We start from the raw sequence: 23,211 nt of genomic DNA, 5'->3' as shown, positions 1-23,211 counted from the left end.
TGTATTTTCTGACAATATATTTTTTATAACCTAAAAATTGTTTCTTTTTCTTTGTTTGTATGTATATTTAGATACTATATAAAAATCAAGGAATTTTACTTTATCTAAAATACTCTTTTCGATCACTGTAGATTACAAATAATTCTTTTTATTTCTCAATCGCATCGTACGTCTTTTACAATAATTAAAAAATAGGTGATCTGTAAATGTATGTATAATCGTTAATGTATACAATAGTAAACTGTGACAATACTTCGCAATAAGATATACAGTCGTAGGATATTCGTTTTAAATCACTATCAAATTACTTTCGTATCAACGGAACATCAAAGTATATGTTAGAAAAAATAGAGTGCAGCTATATTATGTAATGTTCTATATTCGCTGTACACAACAAAAATGATATTTTTATGTACCGCGTTACTTTTTTGTTAATTTTTCTACCTCTTGTCAATTTCATTTCAGTAAATTTTTTTTCGATGGATTTTTACGTATAACTGAATACACAATTGTTAAAACAAAAAAGAATTCGATGTTGTAATGTAAAGAAATATAAGAATTATAGCGTTCTCTTTTTTATCACTCGACGTGGAGTTATACGTATGTCATTCAATGGACACACATAAAGTAAAATCTTATAATATCGACCGACCATTATATCTACGTACATAGCCGAAGACGGAAGAATTATGGTTATTGTAGAAAACTAATTAGCTCCATAACAACGATTAATTGCGTAAATAATCATGTTTTTCATTTGAAATTTCTTTTGGCCAGATACCAATGTGTATCATTTTCCTATTTGCATAATCATTGTTTTATTTTAAAGCTGCCACACATTTGATTAAATTCGTGTATGTTTTATTAACGACGATCGCATTAAAGCTATCGTGCCTCTTGGCTGTGTAACGAAAACGTGCATACGCGTAAGTCAAAGTACTCAGTACCCAATACGCGTCACATCAAATATAAATACGAAACAATATTGTAAATAACAAGTAATTCTAAAAATTCAACTAGTTCTATCTATGTACATTCATGATATAACGTATAATTTTATGGTACGTTGTCTCAGTAAAATCGATGTAATAATTTTCAAGTTCCAGGTTATATCCTAGATCTCGGTATAAGCCTTATTTATTGCGTAGAACGCTAATTGGTCCAATGGAATGAGTAGGCATTAAATGCATTCAACATTATCTATGTAGCTAAATGCTAAAGATACAAAGGCCAAGAGACAATAAAATTGTGTGAATGCATTTATTCTACCCTAATAGTTCTAATTAATAATTGTTCTACTACTTGTATTTATATCCATTTTTATAGCATACTCTTGGTCAACAGTGCAAATAGTTGCTAGAATAATCCATGTATGCTCATGTAAAATAGTCAGTGCTATAATATAATACATGTAGATTCTACTTTACGTTAAATATAACAACAGTTTGGTTTTGGACCATGACCATGCTATTCTATCTGGTTTATTCGTATTAGTAACAGTATAATTCTAAAGAAAATAAATCAATTTTCAATTTTCAGTCTTAATTTCTATTGTTGTCGGTTGCTACTGTTGTTATTGATATTACTGCTGTTACTGTTATTGTTATTCGGGTTGTTGCTAGTACTGCTGTTGCTGCCACTGCTGCTGTTATTATTGTTATTATTATTGTGATGATTGTGGTGGTGGTGATTATTGCTATTCAATGTAGGTATAGTGGGATTTCCAATATTATCTATTTCGCGCTGCGCACGTGAAATTTTTACCTTGTCCCGCGGCGTTCCATCCTCACCGGTTTCCATAGCAAACATTTTCATCTTTTCTTTAAAACTCAGCTTTTCAGGTACTTGCCCAACTTGAGAACTTTGTTGCTGCTTTTGTTTTTCAGCGAGCCTTCTTTGTCTGGGATCCCTACACAAAACAATAAAGTAAAAATCCACGATTCATTTTCTGATCATTAGCAACCATTCGAGCACAAAAAATAATAAATTATAGCATTACTTGTACACTTCTTGAGCACCTATCACACCAGGGGTACTACCAGTAATTGGAGTCCCACCGGATCCTTCGGGTGCTTTTGGAGATGCCAATAAAATTTCTGCATCATTTATGAAATTCTGAAAGTAATAAGTAAACAGTGAAAATACGTTTACATAGTTGTAACTTTAAGTTGCTCGACTATAAATTGGCAAATCATCAAAATTTGTAATAAAAGTTTTCAATTGGAATTGAAATGAAAGCAGGATGAAGTTACCTAATACATATATATTGAACGAATGATGATATTATCTGCATAAAAAATGTAAATAATTTAAAAATACAATATGTAATCGAACATGTGCGAAAGTGTACATAAATAATTCAGAAATAATATATATGTGTATATATAATCTATCTTACATTTGGATCTTCTGTAATGACATCCATAGCCAGAACCTGACTTGTGCTCGAATTTCCAGACGAAACATTTCGTTGCACTGATTCTACATTTGCATTTGAGTCATGAAAAGAGACTCTCTTAACAGACGTTGACTGCGGTTGAGCCAATGTTACTATATTAGATATGTTTGCATTATTCGACCTTAGGGTACTTTGTTGCGACATAACCGCATAACTGGAACCTCGTTCCGGAGGCAGAGGCGCATCGTTGCTAGTATTATGCGTGGCTATTAAAATATATATGTACATATAATCCAAACATAAATGGTGACAATTAGTAAAAGATGACCTTGTTTTTATTTTGTCATTACTGACAGTATTATAAATACTTACAAGAGGCGCTTGATCCGTTAATAATTAGGCTGTCCAATCGTAACATACTGGGATGTAACATTTGTTGAGTTTTCAAATGGGATTGTAGTTGTTGCGAATGATGTTGCTGTTGATACATTTGTTGGATTTGTTGTTGTTTGTTAATTTCTTCCTCCTTCTTTTTTGATTGAGTGTCGTCGAATTCAACTTGTTTTCGCTTAATCTCCTCGTGTCTACGATGCATTTCTTTTTCTTCGTTAGATTGAGATAAACCAAGTGGTTTTTGAGAAGAGGTCAGATGAAGCAAGGATGACTTTTGAATTTGCCCTATGTTATTTGGCATTTGATTGGTGTGTTCATGTTGAAGATCTGACGAAAAATGCGAACCAGAACTCTCTTGTTGCTGTTGATGTGGCTGTTGCTGTTGCAGACAAGTATTTACAATATTTTGCGAAGATTGCTGAGATGGGCCATTGCCCGTGTGTATCGACATGACGTTGGTAGAATGCATTGGAGAACCACCAACAGATTGACCAGTATGATTTCCTTTGATAGATTGATTGGTTGCATTTGTTCTAGGCAAGTTGAGGTGATGTTGCTCCAATGAATTATTTCGATCTTGTGGCACCGTTGTACGAAGCAGACTTTGTTGTACTCTTATGTTCTCGGTGTCTAAATCATTACTTTCTTCGTCATCGTCTTGTTGATTGGCAACTTCCTCAGCTCTTTTTTGAAAGTCTCTTTCCAGCTGAAGAGCCCGCAGTTGTTCTTCCTGTTGTGATGTTCTGTGAGATAACGCACTTAATTCCGCTATTTGTTGATCTCGCCATTGTCTTGCAGCTTCTCTTCTACGTGCTTGTTCCTAAATAATTTCATATGATAATAACAATAAAACGATAACAAAGATACATTTAATAAATAAACTTACTCTTTCTTTCTCTTCTCGTTGCCATGGATTCGTAGCGCTATATTGATATTGACGTGGTTGTAATGTAGTTCCAGTTGTATTTGCTGGATAATACCCCCCACGAGGAGGATCCTGCATACTCGCAGTGTACCTGGGTGGATAAACATTATTTCAGTTTTTTAGTCTCATTTATATTATCTAATTTTTCATTAATTAACTAACAAGATATTACCTTGAATCCGATTGTTTACTATAAAGTGGATGAGTCGAAGTGCTTGGCGGCGGCGGCGGAGGACTTTCTGGATATCCTTCTTCCGGTAAAGTAGGCCGTATAGGAATTTCATTAGACATCGTACTTCCTTCCGGTGCAGTTTGCGCTCTATTTATTCCACTTTCGTCATTATAATGTTCGTTTCGTACATCCGAATTTAAATAATACTGCGATCCAACAGCAACATGTTGATTTTGATCCATATATAATTTTCCAATATCTCGTGTACCTTGATCTCTTCCATAGTCGATCAACATTCCGTTGGATTGCAAGCGAATTAAATCGTTTTTTCCTCTGGTGGATGTCATACTAGCATGTCCATATTGAATATGTCCAAGATTTTGTTGTTGGACATTTTGATGTTGATGTTGGTGCTGATGTTGATGCTGATGCTGATGTTGATGCTGAAGCTGAAGCTGATGTTGATGTTGATGCGGATGCTGATGTTGCGATTGAGGTTGAGATTGATGTTGGTGTTGATGTTGATGCACGTGTGGAGATTTCCCGTATTGGACCATATAGGGGCCATATTGCGCATCCAAGTAACCATAATTCGAAGGTCCCGTTTGTCTCGTGGTTACATGACCAGATGTTGAGATCGATGGTGTGGAGGACACTGTTACTGGTGGGCTTGATCCCAAATTTGGTTGGGAACCGATAGATTTTGTTGGTCGGACGGCAGAACTTATCGGAGATTGAACGGACATATTTGTTTTTAAATTATATGCAGCTGGTCGATACTGATTCAATGGGACTGGAATGCCACCTCGTAATTCGCGTCTTCTGACTTCCTCTTGCATTTCTTGAAGCTTTGCTTCTTGTCGTATTATATCCCGAGATGACTGAGATCTTGGAGGCGCTGCACAGCCTTGTTGTTGCGAAAGACCACCAACAAGGTAAGATTGTTGTTGAGGTTGAGGTACATATGCAGATATTGGACGGTCCCTGGACTGATTCATTTCAAATGTTCCCGGACGATTCAAAGAATTTTGTGAACCTCTTGAATTCTTTTGCAGCTGCAGAGGATTCCTATAAATTCACGGAAAGGAAAGAAATTAGATAATTTTATTTGAAATTCACAAGTCGAGAAAATAAAACTAAAGTAAGAAAACCAAAATGAAAGAATTTTATTAAAACAAATGATAAAAAATAAGAACAATAAAAGCTATTTACCTGTCATCCGAATGTTGAGACGGACTATGTCGTTGCTTGGTCGTGGTCGTGGTCGTGGTCGTTGTCGTCGTCGTCGTGTCTTGATTCCGATAGATGCTCAAGTTTTGATAAAATCTTTCAGCTTCGTTACTTTGAAGAATATTCGAATTTGGCCCAACATTAGCACTTGAACTATTGTTACTCGTTGTTTGACCAGGGTTCAAATTCGGTGACGATTGTTGTCTACTCACAAGACCACTCGGTGGTAATGTTCCCATTTTTGTTGGATCATGTAAATTATGACTCGAGCTATTTTAAGAAGAAATGTATTATATAAATAAAGAGGAATGGATAAACATAATTTAAAAAAGATGGTAAAATTATTTTGGAAAGCAAAAGAAATCGAAAATTTTTAGGGTACAGTTAGGATCTAAAGTAAAAAAAAAATTCTCTTACCGAGAACGTAGCGACGTCGAACCGTTGATTGTGGTCATTGGCTGCGTAACAGGCGGTGTAACGCTGTTACTCGACGATGCCCTGCTATAACCAGGATTGAATACCTCGTGCTGTTGTTTTCCATCCGTTCCTACATCTGTTTTACAGAACCGTGCGACATACATTAATTAGTATACATATTTTTGTGAGATAAAATTTTAACCCAGCAACGTGAGAAAACAATAACGCAAAAATAATAGTAATAATGTAATAAATAGCGCGCTAAATGTTAGATACAAAAAATAGAAAGAGAAAGGAAAAAGAAACAAAACGGAACGAGATGAAGCGAGGCGAGACGAAGTGAAAAACGAGAAGGTGAAAAGCGGATTAGAAGTGAGTCATAATATCGCGAAAGTAAAGTGTGTGACCAAGTTAGAGGCGAAAGGAGTGCGTGAATCCAACGGGCAACATAATAATGACAGCCATATAGCACAGTCTCTCCATCTCGCTATCATTCACTCTCCTTTCTTCAATTACTGTTTCTACTTACTGTGCAATGCTGGCACGGACTTGCTGGTATGTATTTGTTGTTGCGGTGCAGTAGCGTCGCGTCCAAGCCGAGATGGTAAGTCTCGTTCACTCATGCGACGAGGTCCTGCGATAGTCACACGTGCGGAAACATATGTTTGCGTAATGTTGTACTTTAATGATATTTATTATGAACATTTAGACAAGCATGAATAACTCAAGCAGTATATTGTGATTCATCCGCCAATTATGAAAAATCAACAGAATGGACTACATCATTCAAAAAATCATATAGAAAATATCAATTTATCACGCGTGCATCGCACGCTTTATTCAAAAAATAGTTATGTTTATTATATCAATATATTATATACTTCTTCCTGCGAGATTGTTTTAATAATGTGTGCATGCATGTTTCATTAATAGCAATAATAACAACACATGTAAATAGCGTAAAGTAAATACATGTAAAGTACAAATGTTGTTATTTACACATGTATAATGTATATATATATAATATATATACATATATATAATACATATATATAACAAAGTACAAAGACAGAAAAAAAGCGGACGTGTAAAATTTAAATTCTAACAAAAGCAAGCTAAGTCCTATTCCTCTCCTTTATACATTTTCATTCATTCTCCTTTTTTTTTTTCTTTCGCTCTACACTTACAACATGCACATAAACATTTATCTCAAAGCGAAACGGATTGCTAACGGAAGAAACAGAAGATGTGCTTTTGAGTAGAAGAGAGAAAGAAACAAGAAAAATTGTTCGAAAGAAAATTATCTTGACATGCGTGAGGTAGGTCGATCATTGGTAAATGACTATTAACTTGCACAACATCCATTATTCCTAATATTGGCAGGCACGCATTAAAAAAATGCGAGAGCAAAATCAATTGCTTACGTAAAACGAAACCAATATCTAGATGAGTTTGACTCGATCTTGGATAAATCTTGGATAAAACTGATTTTTTCCAATGTTGGTCGAGCTTTACATCGATCTCTATGTCTTTATCAATTATCGAAGTTTCTTTTTCAATCTTCACTGACTCATGTTGATCGCTTTTAATCGGCAAAAGATCGAAATGGTTTTTCTCTGCGACACGTGATATCGGATTCTGTTGGAATGCGTCTTTGACGATGAAATTTTGTTTACAAGTTTTTAGTCCAAATATTGTTTTGTTATCGTTATCGTTATCTTGCAAGGTATCCTCGTTCCGTGATCGGAAATACTGCTGATCGTTAGTGAGAAACGATGATGCTTCGTCAACATCGTCCTGTTGATCAGTAGTTCGTTTCAATTCATTGGTGGAACGGTATTTTTTTCGTTTACACCACCTCTGTTTTCGCTGCTCGTTGTCCTCATTACGTGGTAATTCTTGTGCCTTTTCAATATTTGGATAGGAATTCGCCAACCGTTTGATCAATTTACCATCGAATAAGAACGGTTTGCTTGCGTTCTCACTTTGCACATTGTTCTCTCCAATATCCGTCGGCCATGATGACACGAATCTCTGAATATTCGCCTGTATTTCACGCAAAGACAAAGATGACGCTGTACCTGACTCTGTATCGACGAAAATGCTGTTTGAAATTCCCATGTCTGTTTCTTTATTCAATACGTGAAAAGAAGGTAGAGAAGGAGAGCGGAAAGGAAGAAGCGATGCTTTCGCACCATCGAGATCAGACACTTCCCTCAGTTGTTCTATCACCTGCTTTTGTTCTGACAATGACAACTTCCGTTTACCATCTGTTGATTGACCTTTATGCACATCGGCTGAATCATTGTGATAGTAATAATAGTTAACATCGCTATTTTCATTTAACAGATCAGTGTTCGATTTTTCGAACATTTGGTCCAATCCAATTGGTGCAAGATATCGCCGTTTAATTTCGCTATTTCTCAAATCTAGTTCGGATTGACATTCATTGACATCGTCGATGGCGGGAAAACGATAATCCGATCGCTTTTGATAAATTTGAATCGAGGCAACATTAGGTTCTGAAGCAAATTTTTTTGAGCTCTCTAATAATCCAATCGCATTAGGTCGATGATGAATCGGTTCAACATCGCCGAGTTTTGAAAAATGTTTTGCTAACGCGGCTACGCGACCACCACAACCGAGGCGCACCTCTTCCGGTGATTTCCAACATTTGTTGAAAGTCGATATATCACTTGACGTATCGCTATCTAGACCAGACAAGTCAAGATTTAATACTGGAATTACAGCGTTATTAACATTCGGCGTTGTTTTCGAAATCATGCAAATTTTGGAATCACCGTTCTCCTCATTTGATATGTCTTTTTCCACCTTTTTTTCTCTTATCTCGTAATTTTTGTCTCGTTGTTCCAACGCTTCAAATTCAATAATTGTCATTTTATTAGCTTCTGCGTATTCCTGTTGCCTATTCGATGCTTCCTGCCCATTCTCATTTATGATTTGTGATCTTTTTTCAATCACTGATTGTTGCGAACATCTGTTGTCGTTTTTACATCGTGGTAAATTTGATGCAGTGAAATCATCTCGTGAAATATTCGCTACACCAATCGCACGATTATTAGATATGTTATTATTCTCCGATTGATACTCGTTGTATTCGTTTAGCGGATGATATGACGTCGGGGTTTCATCCGTTTGATCGATGTAAGGTATCGAATCGAGAGAAAAATTATCATATTTGATACCTAGCGCCGTTGTCGTGGAAACAGAATTTGTCGAATTTAAAATGATTGACGGTGTTTGAACAGCGTTCATATTCATTGGCTGGGTAAACGGAACAGGTTGCTCAACTTCCGAAACAAACGGCAAGCTTGTCGTTTTAGATCTGTGGTTTGTGTGATCGGTTGAAGCGCGTGTATCATTCGTCGAAATAGTACGATCGCGTGTTTGTAAATATCTATCACCATGCTCCAAATTCGAATGCAAATCTGTACCGTAGTCATTACCACCATCACCATTACTGTTACCACCACCAACTATTGTTTCTACATTTTCTCGCTTTTCCCGCTGAGACTGCTGTTTTATCAACTCTTTATCAGTATGTTCCGCGTAAGTCCGCGTGTGTGTTAACAATGACGACGGTGTATGAACTCGCAAACACGTTTGTCGCAGGTCTTTCGATTGTGAAATACTGCAGAATGGTTTGCAGTATCGATTTGAGACAAGGCGAGAAGAATTTAATAAATCGGAATCATGATAATATTTATATTCCAAGTCCTTTGAACAAATCGAAGAAAGAATCGCACCTGGTACTGAATCGATCGAATGTTCCGAACCGATCGCGTGCCTTGGAACGCTCAACAAATTACCCATTGAATGTGACGTAGATGGCTGCTCGTTCGTTTCCTGCACCGATGAAGCTTCCAAGTTTTCGGACTTGGGGCGAATCTTGTGCGCTGCTTAAGAACAATCAGTTAGTAAAGCGTTAATTAAGCAATCATCTATATCTGGCTATTTCGCGAGAGCCAGAACCCGATGAATAAAATGACGTGCGGCGACGAATAATACGAGCGAGAACGATTCATGAAAGCGTTATAAGCTGTTTAACATTCCGCAATTAGCAGATTAAAAGCATCGCGCGAGAACGAATTGGAGTATATTTTGCACTATAAATTTAAGCGATCACTTATTTCAGTTTCTTTCTCTTTATCATGTCGCTTTTTTAAGTTCGTTGCCTTACTCTCACGGTATTTTAATTCTTGTAATATTTCTTTCTCACCGTAAAACTCTCATTTCATTAGTGTTAATGTGAAACGAATTATCAGACGGTGAAACGACGCAATCGAATCGCATTATGATTATTAAAGAAAGTTCAAAACGGTCTTCGAACGAACAACATACATACCTCTGGTCATTACTGGTGACGGTTGTGATAATAAAGTGGCCAAACCATGATATATGGCACCTTGTTTAGCAACTTCCAATGTCACTATTGGTCCAGTACGTACTAAATATTCAGCAGCTCTACGAAAGAGCAAAGTCAATGTTATAAGTCCAACCATAGAAAGAATTAATATGGATAATTTCTCCAAAAATGGTTCTACAACCATTACACAATCTTTAGCACAACCTATACATTACTTACTTTTCCTGAGTAATTCCTACTAGACTTTGTCCATCCACTTTTAGCAATTGGTCTCCAGCCGTCAATCTGCCGTCCTGCATATGTATGAATATATTTTAAAATTGTGTAAAGAAGAAGCAATTAAATGTTAACTCGCGTATTCGTTTAAACTACATAGTATATATATATGTCAAAATTAACAATAGAGATTTACATATGGATATAAATGATAGATTTCACTAATGATAGAATAATTATTAATAATTATTTGTGGTAGAATGTAAATGAGAGAAAAGATTTTGTTTTAATTTTCCTCTTGTCTCTATGTACTACATGGAGATATACTTACAGCATCAGCAGCACCACCAGCAACTACGCTCTTTATATATATTCCAAGCCTATCCTGACCAGCGCCCTGCAACATATCGCAACCGAATGTATATTCTATTGGCGAGAACAAGGTATTTGATAAGATTTAAAATATATAATTACATGTAAATTTAATACATATAATACAAAAACATATACCTTTGCTGCGACAATGCTCAAACCCATTCCATTGGTAGACTTGTGCAATTTTATCACATGTATCTCGGGCTGAGCACCACTCGGCCCTGTATGACAGGAATAACCTCCAGATCTATTGCTCATTGCGCTTGGACTGCGAAACTAATATTATTGGTAATTAAGATCTTAATTATTGTTCAAGTATCATCATTGCTAGCCGTGGTAGGAAGCAGAGCAAGGAAAAAAAGAAGAAGGAAGGAGACGGGAACAAGAAAAAAGAGAAGAAAAAGAAAATAAATTACATTATTGTGGTGATCTATCATGTATATAGTCCAATATCCACTACTGGTAGGTTGTGGTGCCATACGACATAGACCATCCCGTTGTAACGGCGCTAAAAATTCGGCTAATCCTGGAGGTACACCACGAATAACTTCGCAACTGTATCCATCCTCGGGAAGTAGAAGCGCCAAAGCGAGCGTAGGCTCTTCTTCGAGTCGAATTTCTCTACCATCAGCACGTGCGAGCGTATCAGCCACGCTTTCGGCTACCTGGAATTTAATATGATAACACATTACTTATAAATATACTGGAAATTCTATCATGTTTCCACCTTTATCCTTTTTATGTGGTATTATTACATAAGTACACATATCAACTCACTCTGACTACGTTTTCGATCAATTCCGCAGGAAGTCTTGGTTCATCCGCAGCTGGTTGATACTTTTGCAACAATGCTCTAACCTGAAGTGAATTCAACTTGAAGCACGTAGAGCTCAAGGTAGCAAGTTCCTCCGCATTGTATTTTGGAGCTTGTAGAAGATGAGTCGCTTGCATGATGGTTGCCAAATGACATTGACTCGCGAGTTCCAAGCCTTGCCTTTCAGCCCAAGTTTCCAGAGCGTTTAGTCTCGCTTTTAATCTACGACCGAACCATCTAACACACAAGTTGGCATTTGAAACTAAAGCGTTAAACGCGGTCGCGTTTATTGTGTGAAACAGGTGACTAAATAGTTGAATGGTAAGTGCAGCGTTTACTCTGCATCGCCTAAGTAAAGCCATGGTGCTTGAAAATATTTGAAGAACGCCGGCTTCTTTGGCAGGTTCGTCTGCATCTGCCATGAACTGTGACATTGCCGGTGCTAGTTCCAAGGAAATGCACCTAACCAACGATGCGAATGCTGTATGAACTGCTTCCGTCAAAATATCTTGTGCCCTCGTTGAAAACGCACCTACGTGCCGATCGTTTTTCAACATATGTAGTAGTTCCGAACCGTTTGCTAACCACAATGCCAACGAGGACGCATCCATGTACCGTTCCTACGGCAATGATATGGAATAAAATGATGTATTAAATAACAACAATAATATTTATATCCCCACCATCACAGTCTACCTCGGGCTTGTACTGATTCATTGTTCAATAGCTCATTTCGAGTTAGGTTATCGAAGCATTATGTATTTCTTCATTAATTTACCTGTATTACTCGTTGAATCATGCTAGCGACATTTGCTAACATCACGGTCAATCTATGAGCTCTTTCCGTTGGTTGCAATTCTGGTCTATAATGTGTGCTTGCGCGATATCTCGCTGCCAAGTAAAGCGTATACGTTGGAGCCAATTTGAATTGCGGCGCCGATGGTTCAACATCTGTGATTACCGCATGAAAAAATGTTTCTTCCGTTTCCTCGAGAAATTCTAATACAGCTGGTAAAATCGGATCCGTCCCACGTGGCTGTCGATCATTCTGCAACGTTCTGCTCGAAACAGCAGAAAAATTCGATGTCATTCAACATGGTTCTCCGAAATACTATGATTGAATTTGTTTCCTCAACCGTTGCATGATTTATCCTTATGTGTATGTTTATCTGTTTACGGGTACTATAAAATTGTGTTTTTCATATAGAAAACATATTCGTATTTCGCATTTTATATTGCGAGATGCAAGTCGTGGCTTAATCACTCTTCATTTCCTTGTTAGATTAAACAATCCGTTCATTATAAAAATGTAATAACGTAAACGTGAATCCTTTCGGTGAAACAGAAAAAGCTATTAAATATTACCTGTTACCATCCCTGCTACTGGTAAGACTGGCAGTTTCTACGTTTCCATCGAGATCAAAGGTTGTTTCATAATTGTGCGTTGATTCCGGTGCATGTGTCGGGCTTCGAGTATGGCAAACAGTAGCAACAGCAGCAGCAGGGACAGATGTAGACTTGCTCGGACTAGATGGATGGATAGGTATCGGCCTTTCCGAGCCCACCTCCGTTACATTTGGCTGCAACCGATGCCGCACACCAGCCCCGTTTGGAATTTCGCTACCGTCAGGATTCAATTCCAGCGAAAAGGGTAATCTTTCGTCTTCGTATCTGCGAATCAAACCATACGTATTACATATTGTAACGATTGCCTCTCATAGTCTATCATTGGTTCCATTAATATTTCTCAAATTATAAGTTTCCCGTTATAAGTTACAATTGGTCATCAGTATAACCAATCCCCCGTATAAATTTATTTTGCTTTTGATCAAAGGCAACGAGAATTCGATGCACTCTTTTCTCCTGGAACGAACTCTTTCGCTATAATTTTATCATTCCAACAAACCTGTAATCTAATTCGTTCCATTTGCCACTAGGTTTTTTCTTCCGTTTCCGAGGCACATAATCTGAAGGTCTTCTTCGCACATGGAACATAATTGAACCTGTAAATAATGCAAAACACATTTTGTTTATAAATCATTCGTTCTTAATCTACATAGGTTGCCAAGACTATACTATTTTCATATAAAGAATAACCTACATCACTCTCTATTTATCTCTATGTGATTTATCATTAATGTGTCTTTCGACATTTTAATTTAGGGATATGTGGAAAAATAAAAGTATTTCCCTTTATCGTCCAAACGTAAGATACCATAACATGATTCGAATAATAGAACGGTAACGAAAGGAATAGTCATCCCTTTATTTCGCTTTACTCTGTTTCTTCTACTACAATATAATCATTGCATGTCTTATATGGCCATTGAATTAAAAATATAAATTATTTTACTTAGAGATTTAGAGTGAAATCTGTGAAATCTCTGAAAAACCATCTAAGGTGGCAATGTATCTTTTGAACTTTGTATATGCACATAAAAGTTCCATTTAGCGGATTTTTAATATATATGACAATAAATGCATAATTTACTCTTTATGTTACAGATATCATTCTGGTATCACAGATATACATACAGTCTCGTGTCACATTTATACCCTTTGCGTGTCCAACTGACCTACATAGTCTACGTTCACTGTTACAACCACACCTTTTCACTTCGTTATTTCGAACGATCTATACCCATTGCCAATGTGAAACCATCGATCGAACCGAAAATATACAGCCATATAATAACCTATACTTTTAACAATACTCGATTGAAATTTATATTTTCAAATTTCCCTTCGATTCTGGTCTCCATTATAGAGTTCGTATCGGAAGAATATTGCAACCTATAGAAAGACAAACAATTTTCCACCTTCTTGAACATGTATCAAACCGTACATTATTCTTACTATAATTAATTAATAAATATGCATTAATATACAAATACGAAAACTTATCGATAAAAAGCTTTATCGACATTATACACAGAAACTACTTCTATCCCTGAATAATATATATCACAATTGCAATTCGTGAACGTATTTACGTTACAAATGTATCAATCGAAAAATATTAACAACCAAGAAATCATTACTAGTTATTGACAGAATAACTTTAAAGATTCTTACGTCTAATTCCCCAATCCATCATCGTGTATAAAATTCGTTGATTTCCTTAACTTGGTCCCTGAATATATGTATACGTGTGCGCACGCGTCTGTGGTCCCTTCTTCGATCGATCACTTCAATTTTGGTCCTCTATGTTTCACATCTTTTTATTTTATAATTAAAATTCAAGAAAATATATGGGCCAACTTTATATTATAAGAAAAATGGGGACACAGGTTGTATTTTCTCCCTTTTTTTCCAATGACTTTTTTTGCATATTCTAAATTTAACAAATTTTTTCTGTTTTGCCCAGGATTGCGTGAGAAAGAAGAGCAGAGAAAAAATAACGAATAATTTTTAAATTGGTTGATTAATAGAAGAAAGAACAATACCAGTTTTTTACTTAACGCTTTAATGTTTATCATTCGACACGTCACTCGATAACTTGTAATATTTTTTCACTATTCAACGACGTATTGTGTATCGAAAATTTAGAATATTGTTTTATCCAGATTACTGCATGGAACTTCGAACATTTCGAGCAAACGAAAAGATAAAGGAAAATCCTTTTTTTTTATACAAAAATTTGTTTGCAGTATAAAAGTTGATACCACGATTGCTAACAGAAGTAACATTAAATTACGTCACAATATTGCGCGACTGAATTTAAGCATTGCAGCCAGAAACAAGGGTTGGTGGGCGGTTCTTTGGTCTCGGCAAGCACGCGCACGCCACAACTTATTATATCTATCGACATAGTGTATACACTATACTACACTAGAATACACGACAGAGCACGGCACAGTACAGCAGGATATGATGTGAACTGAGGAATCTGAATACGACTATGCTGTTATATCAGCGCTATGTAAAATTGTTGATAATTCTTAAAATTTGTCCATCCTCCTGAGCTTCTATATCTTGTAATTTGGGTTCTATCAATTTTTGTTTTATTCGTACCTATCTATATCTATGAATTCTTGAACTACATCTACTTTTTTCCCCACTTACACCTTCTAACTCGGTTATGAGTAAAAATTATTCTTTTTTCACGATTAAAATTGTAATAATATATAAATAGGATAATTCTTATTAAAAGCTCTAACCACACTTACCGCGTGTAGAAGGATGATTCATAAGAATGGCTAAAGGACATTCGTCATCGTCTAGTATATACTCTTGCTGTGTTCCTCCATTAATATTATTTTCACTATTTACCTGTAACATTCGAAACGAAACGTTGAAAAACCAAATATTGAAAAATATACATGTATATAAATTGTTCGACATTCCACGTAGCTCGTGGTATTATAAATGATAATTCCGTAGCATTCTATTGTATATATACGCTATATACTTCTTATACAGACGAGAAGATGTGGAAAGTAAAAGAAATATTCAGCTGACCTGTACGAGACAATACTGCTGTGGATCCACCTTCTCTAAACCATATTTAGAAAGCATTTCTCGTACAACTTGAACTGCTGAATCTCGGACGCTTAAAAGCAATGTTTTATATGGAACGTCTTTGCATAGCGCCTCGCCGTAAATTTTCAGCGTTCCGCCAGTATCGGGACCGCCATCTTTACTACGAAATTGTTGCAATTTTCTCTCTAATTTTTGTTGACGTCGTCTTCTCATCACAGCTTCCGGGTTTGAAATACTTCTGGTAAAGCTTGTTTCAGGTAACTCTAAAATGGGAACATTATTGTGTTGTACCATACGATATATACATTAAAACACAGCCAGATTAGAAATAACCATGTTGTATCAATACTATCAATAACATCCAAATAGTCTTAATATACGTATAACTCGCTTGATATATCGACAATAAAAGGTTTGTTATCCGCTCACCCGTGTAAAGTTTTTCAGCTACTCCATTTTGATCGACGGGTATAGTATTTTCGTCTTGTTCTAAACTCTTTAAACGACTCAGCTTTTCCTGTTTCTTCATCTGTTTCTTCTCGCGTTTACTCAACTTTCTGCGGAAACTAGACCCATCCGAAGAAGAGAATCCAACACCTTGAGCGTTGGTTTTGTCATCGATTCTTCTTAACAAAAAGCGTCCCTCACGGTCATCGATATGCCAATTTAATTGCACTAACAATGGCTTTTCTTCAAGCCCAAGCTTACGTTCTTCTGTTAATAATGAAAAAGAAGAAGAAGAAGAAAAAGGAGAACAAGAGACAAGAAGGACAACATCATGATTAATTGCTATGTCAACTACAATATATACTTTAACTGCTAACATCCTCTATTACTATTATATTTACCACCATTTTCGTGAATTTCGTAAAGTGCGTATTCAGGAACCGAAAGCATTCGCATATCTGGACGGAATTTTTCAATAAGCGTTTCAATGACCGCTTGGCTCGTCGCATCTGATGCTACTCTAATACATTTTGTTGCGACCTTTTGACCGCTATCTTGAAAATAAAATCTCATTACTCCATGGAATTCCAAATCCTGAAAAGTACAAATAAACATTGAGTATATCGCTATTGTCGAACGTGGCGATCAAATTAAATCTCTTAAAATAAAAGAAAGAATTAGGTGCAGTAAGCGGAATAATTCACCTCGTTCGGTTCTGAAAGCTCAAACAGATCCAACCTGTTGGCATTCCATTGCTGAATAACACCACGCAGAGCTTCGCGCTCGGCCTTCTTGTTTGCCAGTTCCGTGGCCATTCTAAAATCCATCCAAAGGAACGAGAATAAAAATTAATATTCTTTTACCAAATTCTTGTTGATTTTTCATCAATGCCGCTTTATATGCTTTTCATCAAGTCGCGTATATTTTACTCTATCAGCTTAAACATACCAGACAAAGATACTCGTTCCAATTGTATTTGTTTGTTACGCGCCAATTAACTTCTCTGACAATCATTTTCTCAAGTAAAAGCTTATCACCATCTACATACTGTTCAGATCGATTTTCGAATAATTGCTATTAGATCGAATTTCAATCGATTGAGTATATAAGATAACAAACGGGATATACATATCGCTTACAAATAAAAAGATTACACCGTTACACAAATGTGTTCCCATTGCATCGCGATACACTCCAAGTGGTCGTTATCGACGGCAGCGGTTTGATCAAATCAGATTATCAATCGAAATATTGAAAAACAGACAAATGCCACTAACAAGCATATTCTTAAACCAGCGTTTATCTCTGATATATTAAACATATGTGTACATGTAAAATTATAGGAGGCAATATAGAAGGTTTCTTGCCTCCTTGAAAAGAACAGAGCTTACCGAACAGAAATATTTTCTATGCACGATGTTGCTTTTTGAGAATGCCTAACACATACAGTAGGGGACAACTTTTAAAAAAAACATACATAATCCTCAAAAATGAAGCAAAATCAAGCTCGCGATATATCCGAGAAATAGCAATAGAGTAACAAAGCGAAACAAGTTTTGTCACAATCGGCAAGAAAAGAGTCGGTTTGAATCGGTTGGGGTCGTCTCGACTCGGACATTCTCGGTAATGTTCGAATAAAATCGGTTTAACTCGGAGTGAAACACGTCCAACGAACAAGTCGCATACCACGCATTCCAATCTCCTTCGACCGAGTGTGCATTCGATCTTAAAACCTTAAAAGCGCGCTCGAGTAATTCTCGAACACGCTCGAGTACCCTCCTCACGCACGTTGCACTTTGCATCATTCTGTCATTTCTTGGATGCTCTTTTTCTCTATATCACCTACCTACTTTCAATCGCTCGGCTATCGTCAAACTTTTAATCCAAGAACACGCCTATACCGTGCTATGTGATTTCATTATGCGCTCTCTCCCCTCTGTCTCACGCATGTACGGTGTTCGCATACACATAAGTATGCCAGTACACGGCATGTTCACGTTCACATATACATAGTCTCGTATGCAGTGTCGGATACAACGTTCTCACATACAAATAAATATTTGCATATGCAATGTGAAGAATAAAAAGAAAAATGCCACGTAAAATAATCTACGTTTCGTCAACTACGTAAAAAACTATGTCTTTTCTTTCTTGCTTTGTGCAAATTCAAATTCGCAACAACTCGTTATACGATTCAAAAACAGGTGTTTTCCCACATTGCTCGCATTTTCGCACGTTACATACGTATAATAAACGATTGAAGCAACATAACATTTAAAAGTAGAACATAATTAAATTAGTCTATTATAAACTACTAATAAAGAATTATACGAAAAAAATACTTGAGAAATACTCGGTGTAACAAATACAATTGAAACACAGAAAAAATGAAAAGTGGAGAAAGGCAGAGGACTGATGTGTCATCGTACTTACTCTTCTGAGACTGTCATTCTTCTAATACAGTCAAGCGAAATACAAAGTACAAGAAAGACGAACGACTATCCAAATAAAGCCAAACACTTTAAAGGGTAAAGAAGATGGAAATTTTCTTGATCTAGAGTTAATCTTAGGAAATTTCGAAATATACAAATTTTTTCGAAATCTAAAGGAGTAATAGTCATTCCTTATAACTTATGCGAAACTTCCTGTTGTTCATCGCATTCATATAAACTGTTATTGTAGACAAATCCAATCGAAACTGTAAAAATTTGTTTATAAAAACTTGTCGAATATCAAACATTTTTCTATCTCCCCAAAATTGTTTCCAATTAAGTGTAGGCAGTTCAACGATGAGCTTAGTACTCGTATAATCCAGCTCGTTAGCGGGAAAAACACTTTCGTGATATACACAAGTATCATCCAACTTGTGAATCCCACATTTCTTTTTATTGCAACAAATAAATAGATAATAATGTTCAATGAGTTAAATTGCCAATAACTTTCCACTAAATACTATAAAAACAAACGCCACACCCAAAGCTTTTTTATTTTACATAACACCGAATGCTACACGCCTACCCAAACTTATCTCTTGCCGCGTAATTACTAACGAACTGACCGACACGAGTGGACTCGAAAAGCTTGGGCCTCAACAGTATCTTAAGAGGGGGAACACATTACATATACCTCCTCTTGCTATACCGTTTCCATCACTGACAAACTGCTTACATCCTTTTCTACCTATCCCTCCTCTTCCAATCCATTTTTACCCCTACTATTCTTCCTATCCCGCCACGCTTTTTACTACCTCGCTACCATACCATAATACAGCTTGCTCCGATCTGGTCCGATTCATACCCGTACCGCTTCGTTCCATTCCATTCCGTTTCGTTTCGTTCTGTTCAGTCCTATTCCGTTCTATTTTATTCTATCTTGTTTCGTTTCCTTCCGTTCCGTACTGTTCTGTTTTGTCTATATTTCTTCTACTTTCTTCTATTTTATTCTTTTTTTATTTTTCGTACTATATTTATACATACTGAACTTTCAGCGTGTGAAAAAATACAAAAAGATGCGACACAATAAAGTGATATTATAATTAAAGATTAAAATTATTGATCTGACCGAAGAAATATTTGTTTCAATAAATATTTTATATATTTAACATGTTGTATATAAATTGTATTAAATATTGAATAGCTTCCTTTCAGTGCATGAAATATTTTACTTATGTATGAACTTCCTAATAAAATGAATCTAATTTTCATTATACGGCTTCGTCGGTAACACCATTATGTGTTACACGACTACACACCAAACAGATAGAAATAGGAAGAAACAATGAAAATAATTTTTTATGATTTCGAAAGAAACGAATTTCCTTAAGGTTATACGAAAAGTAAACAACAGATATTACTAGCTCCCAAAACAAACAAACATTTATAAACAACGAGCTCGCAAATAAATACGTGAAATTTCAGGTTTTTAAATTTAGACTTTTGTTTGCATAGTAGATGATAACATATGAAACCTAATACGTGAAAGCTGCTAATCGCGTAACTAGCTTCATTGCGCCATCAAGTTGCCAAAGCTTTGTTGAAAATGGATGCTTAAACGGTCTGTTTATTACCCTCAACTAACCGTTTCCTGCTTATTTCGTTCACATGAATGTACCAAATGAATACGTATGCACACATTTCTGTCTTAAGTTTTTTTTTAAAATCTTCTAGTTTTATTCTTCTCTTTCAAATTTCTAACAAATATATTTTATTATTTATGTACGTGCGTGCGTATTTATGCATATATGAACATGTATTCGTAACCACTTGCATATTATAACAAAAAGCAAAAAAACAAATTATAATTATAATGTAGCGTTACATAGCATAAAAAGCATTGAAGAAACAGGATTGTATATACGTAAGTATGTAGAGTACATACTATCAACGTGTCGCAGTAGCTATCTCGAGTCCTCTTTATTATTGAAGCAACCATTTAGAAACGTTTAAAAAGAAGTCTTTTCAAAGCTTGCATCTAAAGGACAAGCTTGAGAAAGGTCTATAAAAGCTATAGTAGACTTGCCTTACATAGTTATCACGATATATGAAAATTCTTCCTACATATTTTCTTATTTTGTTTTTTATTTATATTTATCGTTTAAACTTATTATCATACATACTGTATGCAACGATTTCGATTACACTAATCATCACAAATTATTCATAATTGTGTTTAACTACGGATTGTAATACAATCTTTATGCAAAGATATAAACGTTTTCAGTAATTACGATTATTTATATTTTCAAATGACAAATGTAACTCTAACAAGGATAGTTCGTAATATATGTATGTAACTAAAAGAATTTTTCATCCTCGGTTTCATATATCGTTTGCACTTTTATATCACGATACAAAGGAGTACGGAAACAAAGAAAAATATTTTTAAAAAAATATTAGTTCGATCAAGACAAAAGATTTTGCTGTGAAAACATACTTTCTACCTCTCTGCATAGTCTTTTTCTTTCTCTGTAAAACGAAATATTTTTTTATCGCTTATAACATTCCTTGTATTCTTGGTCTCTCCGCATCATGCGTAATTTGATTTTGCTAATCTTGATCATGATCTATACATCTGATTTGGTAAACATGTAACATGTCTGAAGCTTTAATGTAGTTATATATACATGCGTGTCATTTATATGGATGCCAGAATGCGGATACATAATCGATATAAATTTCAAAATATTAATTTAATAGCAAAATGAATTAAAGCATAAACACGTAAACACTTGGAAGTGACAACTTTATCAAAGATAATCAAGTAGACGCGTGCGTATTAAGTACAAATCTAAGTACATGCGCATATATACATATTATGCAATTGTCTCGAGACTCGAGGCCGGTTTAACGTGCAATAACATCGCGTTGGCAACTTACATGTCAATCGTGAAGACTAAACTCTGGTTTTAAATAATGAAGTAGAAACTTTCAAAATTAGAAACATCTCCGTTGTTTCCTTCATTTTAAAAGTACATATATTCAATTGCTCAATACGTACGTGTACAACGTGTATATTTTTCAATTTGTCGATACTCGAACTCTATTTCTTTAGTAACTTTTCCCGCAAAAGTACGATGAATCTACTTATGTGTACGTATGTATATATACTGTTAAATACTATTGGTCCACTCGATCTATTGTTATCGTGCATGATAAGATGCAGTCGAAGAACCGCTAATTAACATGTGGAATATGCTTGCGCGATAACTTTTGTTTATTTTTCATTATACATATGTATACTATTATCTTGCGTGTATCGATGCTTAACTAAGCTTTTCATCAAAATTTGTTTCTACTTAGAAATCTTTTTTACTAACTTGCGTTTATAGGCAATGTAGGTAATATTTCTGTTTGTCGTGAATGATCATTTGTCCACTTCATTATTTTACTTACTTTAACCTCTCTCTCTCTCACTGACTGACCTTTATATAGTGATTTTATTGGTATTCTTCACAATTTTCTCCACAATCAGTTGCACAAAAATCTTATTATTATCGGTGCCCTCTGCTGACTTGCGACTTAAACAAATGATCAATCGTTACTGAACAGAACGTTGTAATTAATAGAAATTTCAAATGAAGAACTGATATTCAATACCAGTAAAGAATCATATATAGACGAGTAAGTACATACGTGAAAACGTATCGAAAACTGCATAACAAAATATATTTGAAGAACGTAACACTTAACAATTCACGGATAAAAAATGACAAAGAAATAGGAAAGAATAAAAACACTTGCTCCACAATTAAACTCACACTTGAACTTGTGTGTCTAAAACCTTTAACAGTTCAACTATAATCATAAATACCAACAGGTGTCGCTTTATCGTGTTTCTTTGAACGTATGAATTAGTATGAACAATGATAAATCCATAATGTTAATATTTTACACATAAATTAGAGTACATAGTTTTTATCAAATAAAATTCATTATAAAAAATATATTGAGATGAAATTCAACATAACAAATATCTTATAAGACATCCTAAATAGCTTTTCTAATTAGTTATTTTTCAAATTTCTCATGTTCATAACTTTGCACTTAACGATTGTTTCACAAAATCGTTTTTGCCTATTGACAATGAGAATATAAAATAATTGTGTGAAACTAGAATATTTTAATATTAGAAAACATTGTAATTTGGTCGGTATTATAGTATTTAATAAATCATATAACAACAAATAAATAACGCAACAACAGATGTAAATATTGCAGATGTATTTTACGTTTTATTGGTTCGATTCATCTTCGATCATGTTTTATAACTTTTATATGCACTGATCGTGCTGAAAAAGAGATATTAATACGGTATTAGTTGAAGTTCACTGTTCACTATTCACTAATGTCGACACTAACATATCTTATAATGATCAAGAAATATAAGAAGATACAGATGAGATACGTGTCCTTCAGTAGACATCACACTAAATACATATATATGTAAGATCCACCTC

At 35.3% G+C, this 23,211-nt stretch overlaps 1 protein-coding gene across 16 annotated transcripts; it reads right to left on the bottom strand.

Moving 5' to 3' along the window:
* Nucleotides 1-128: 128 nt before the first annotated feature.
* On the bottom strand, nucleotides 129-23,119 carry Cno (adherens junction formation factor afadin). 16 transcript variants are annotated; one of them, XM_072000935.1, is made up of 26 exons: nucleotides 22,388-22,505; nucleotides 22,148-22,295; nucleotides 16,961-17,072; nucleotides 16,658-16,850; nucleotides 16,239-16,523; nucleotides 15,789-16,072; nucleotides 15,497-15,599; nucleotides 13,234-13,330; nucleotides 12,693-12,998; nucleotides 12,106-12,385; nucleotides 11,291-11,947; nucleotides 10,930-11,178; nucleotides 10,649-10,789; nucleotides 10,470-10,535; nucleotides 10,142-10,215; nucleotides 9,902-10,020; nucleotides 9,303-9,452; nucleotides 6,065-6,169; nucleotides 5,536-5,671; nucleotides 5,101-5,388; nucleotides 3,889-4,956; nucleotides 3,678-3,807; nucleotides 2,771-3,611; nucleotides 2,399-2,664; nucleotides 2,000-2,115; nucleotides 129-1,909 (listed from the first exon to the last, which is right to left on the bottom strand). In XM_072000935.1, the coding sequence occupies exons 3-26, from the start codon at nucleotides 17,069-17,071 to the stop codon at nucleotides 1,549-1,551; spliced, it is 6,426 nt and encodes a 2,141-aa protein (XP_071857036.1). In that variant the 5' UTR covers nucleotide 17,072; nucleotides 22,148-22,295; nucleotides 22,388-22,505; the 3' UTR covers nucleotides 129-1,548. The 16 variants fall into 16 exon arrangements, with proteins under 16 accessions (XP_071857036.1, XP_071857035.1, XP_071857037.1 ...); XM_072000934.1 differs by having other exon boundaries at nucleotides 22,177-22,295; XM_072000936.1 differs by having other exon boundaries at nucleotides 22,177-22,272; nucleotides 22,388-22,498.
* Nucleotides 23,120-23,211: the final 92 nt, after the last annotated feature.

The sequence above is a fragment of the Bombus fervidus genome, chromosome 3 (assembly GCF_041682495.2).
Source record: "Bombus fervidus isolate BK054 chromosome 3, iyBomFerv1, whole genome shotgun sequence".
Classification (NCBI taxonomy): domain Eukaryota; kingdom Metazoa; phylum Arthropoda; class Insecta; order Hymenoptera; family Apidae; genus Bombus; species Bombus fervidus.
Note: the sequence above shows the minus strand (reverse complement) of the source record. Positions and strands in the feature narration are given on the sequence as shown.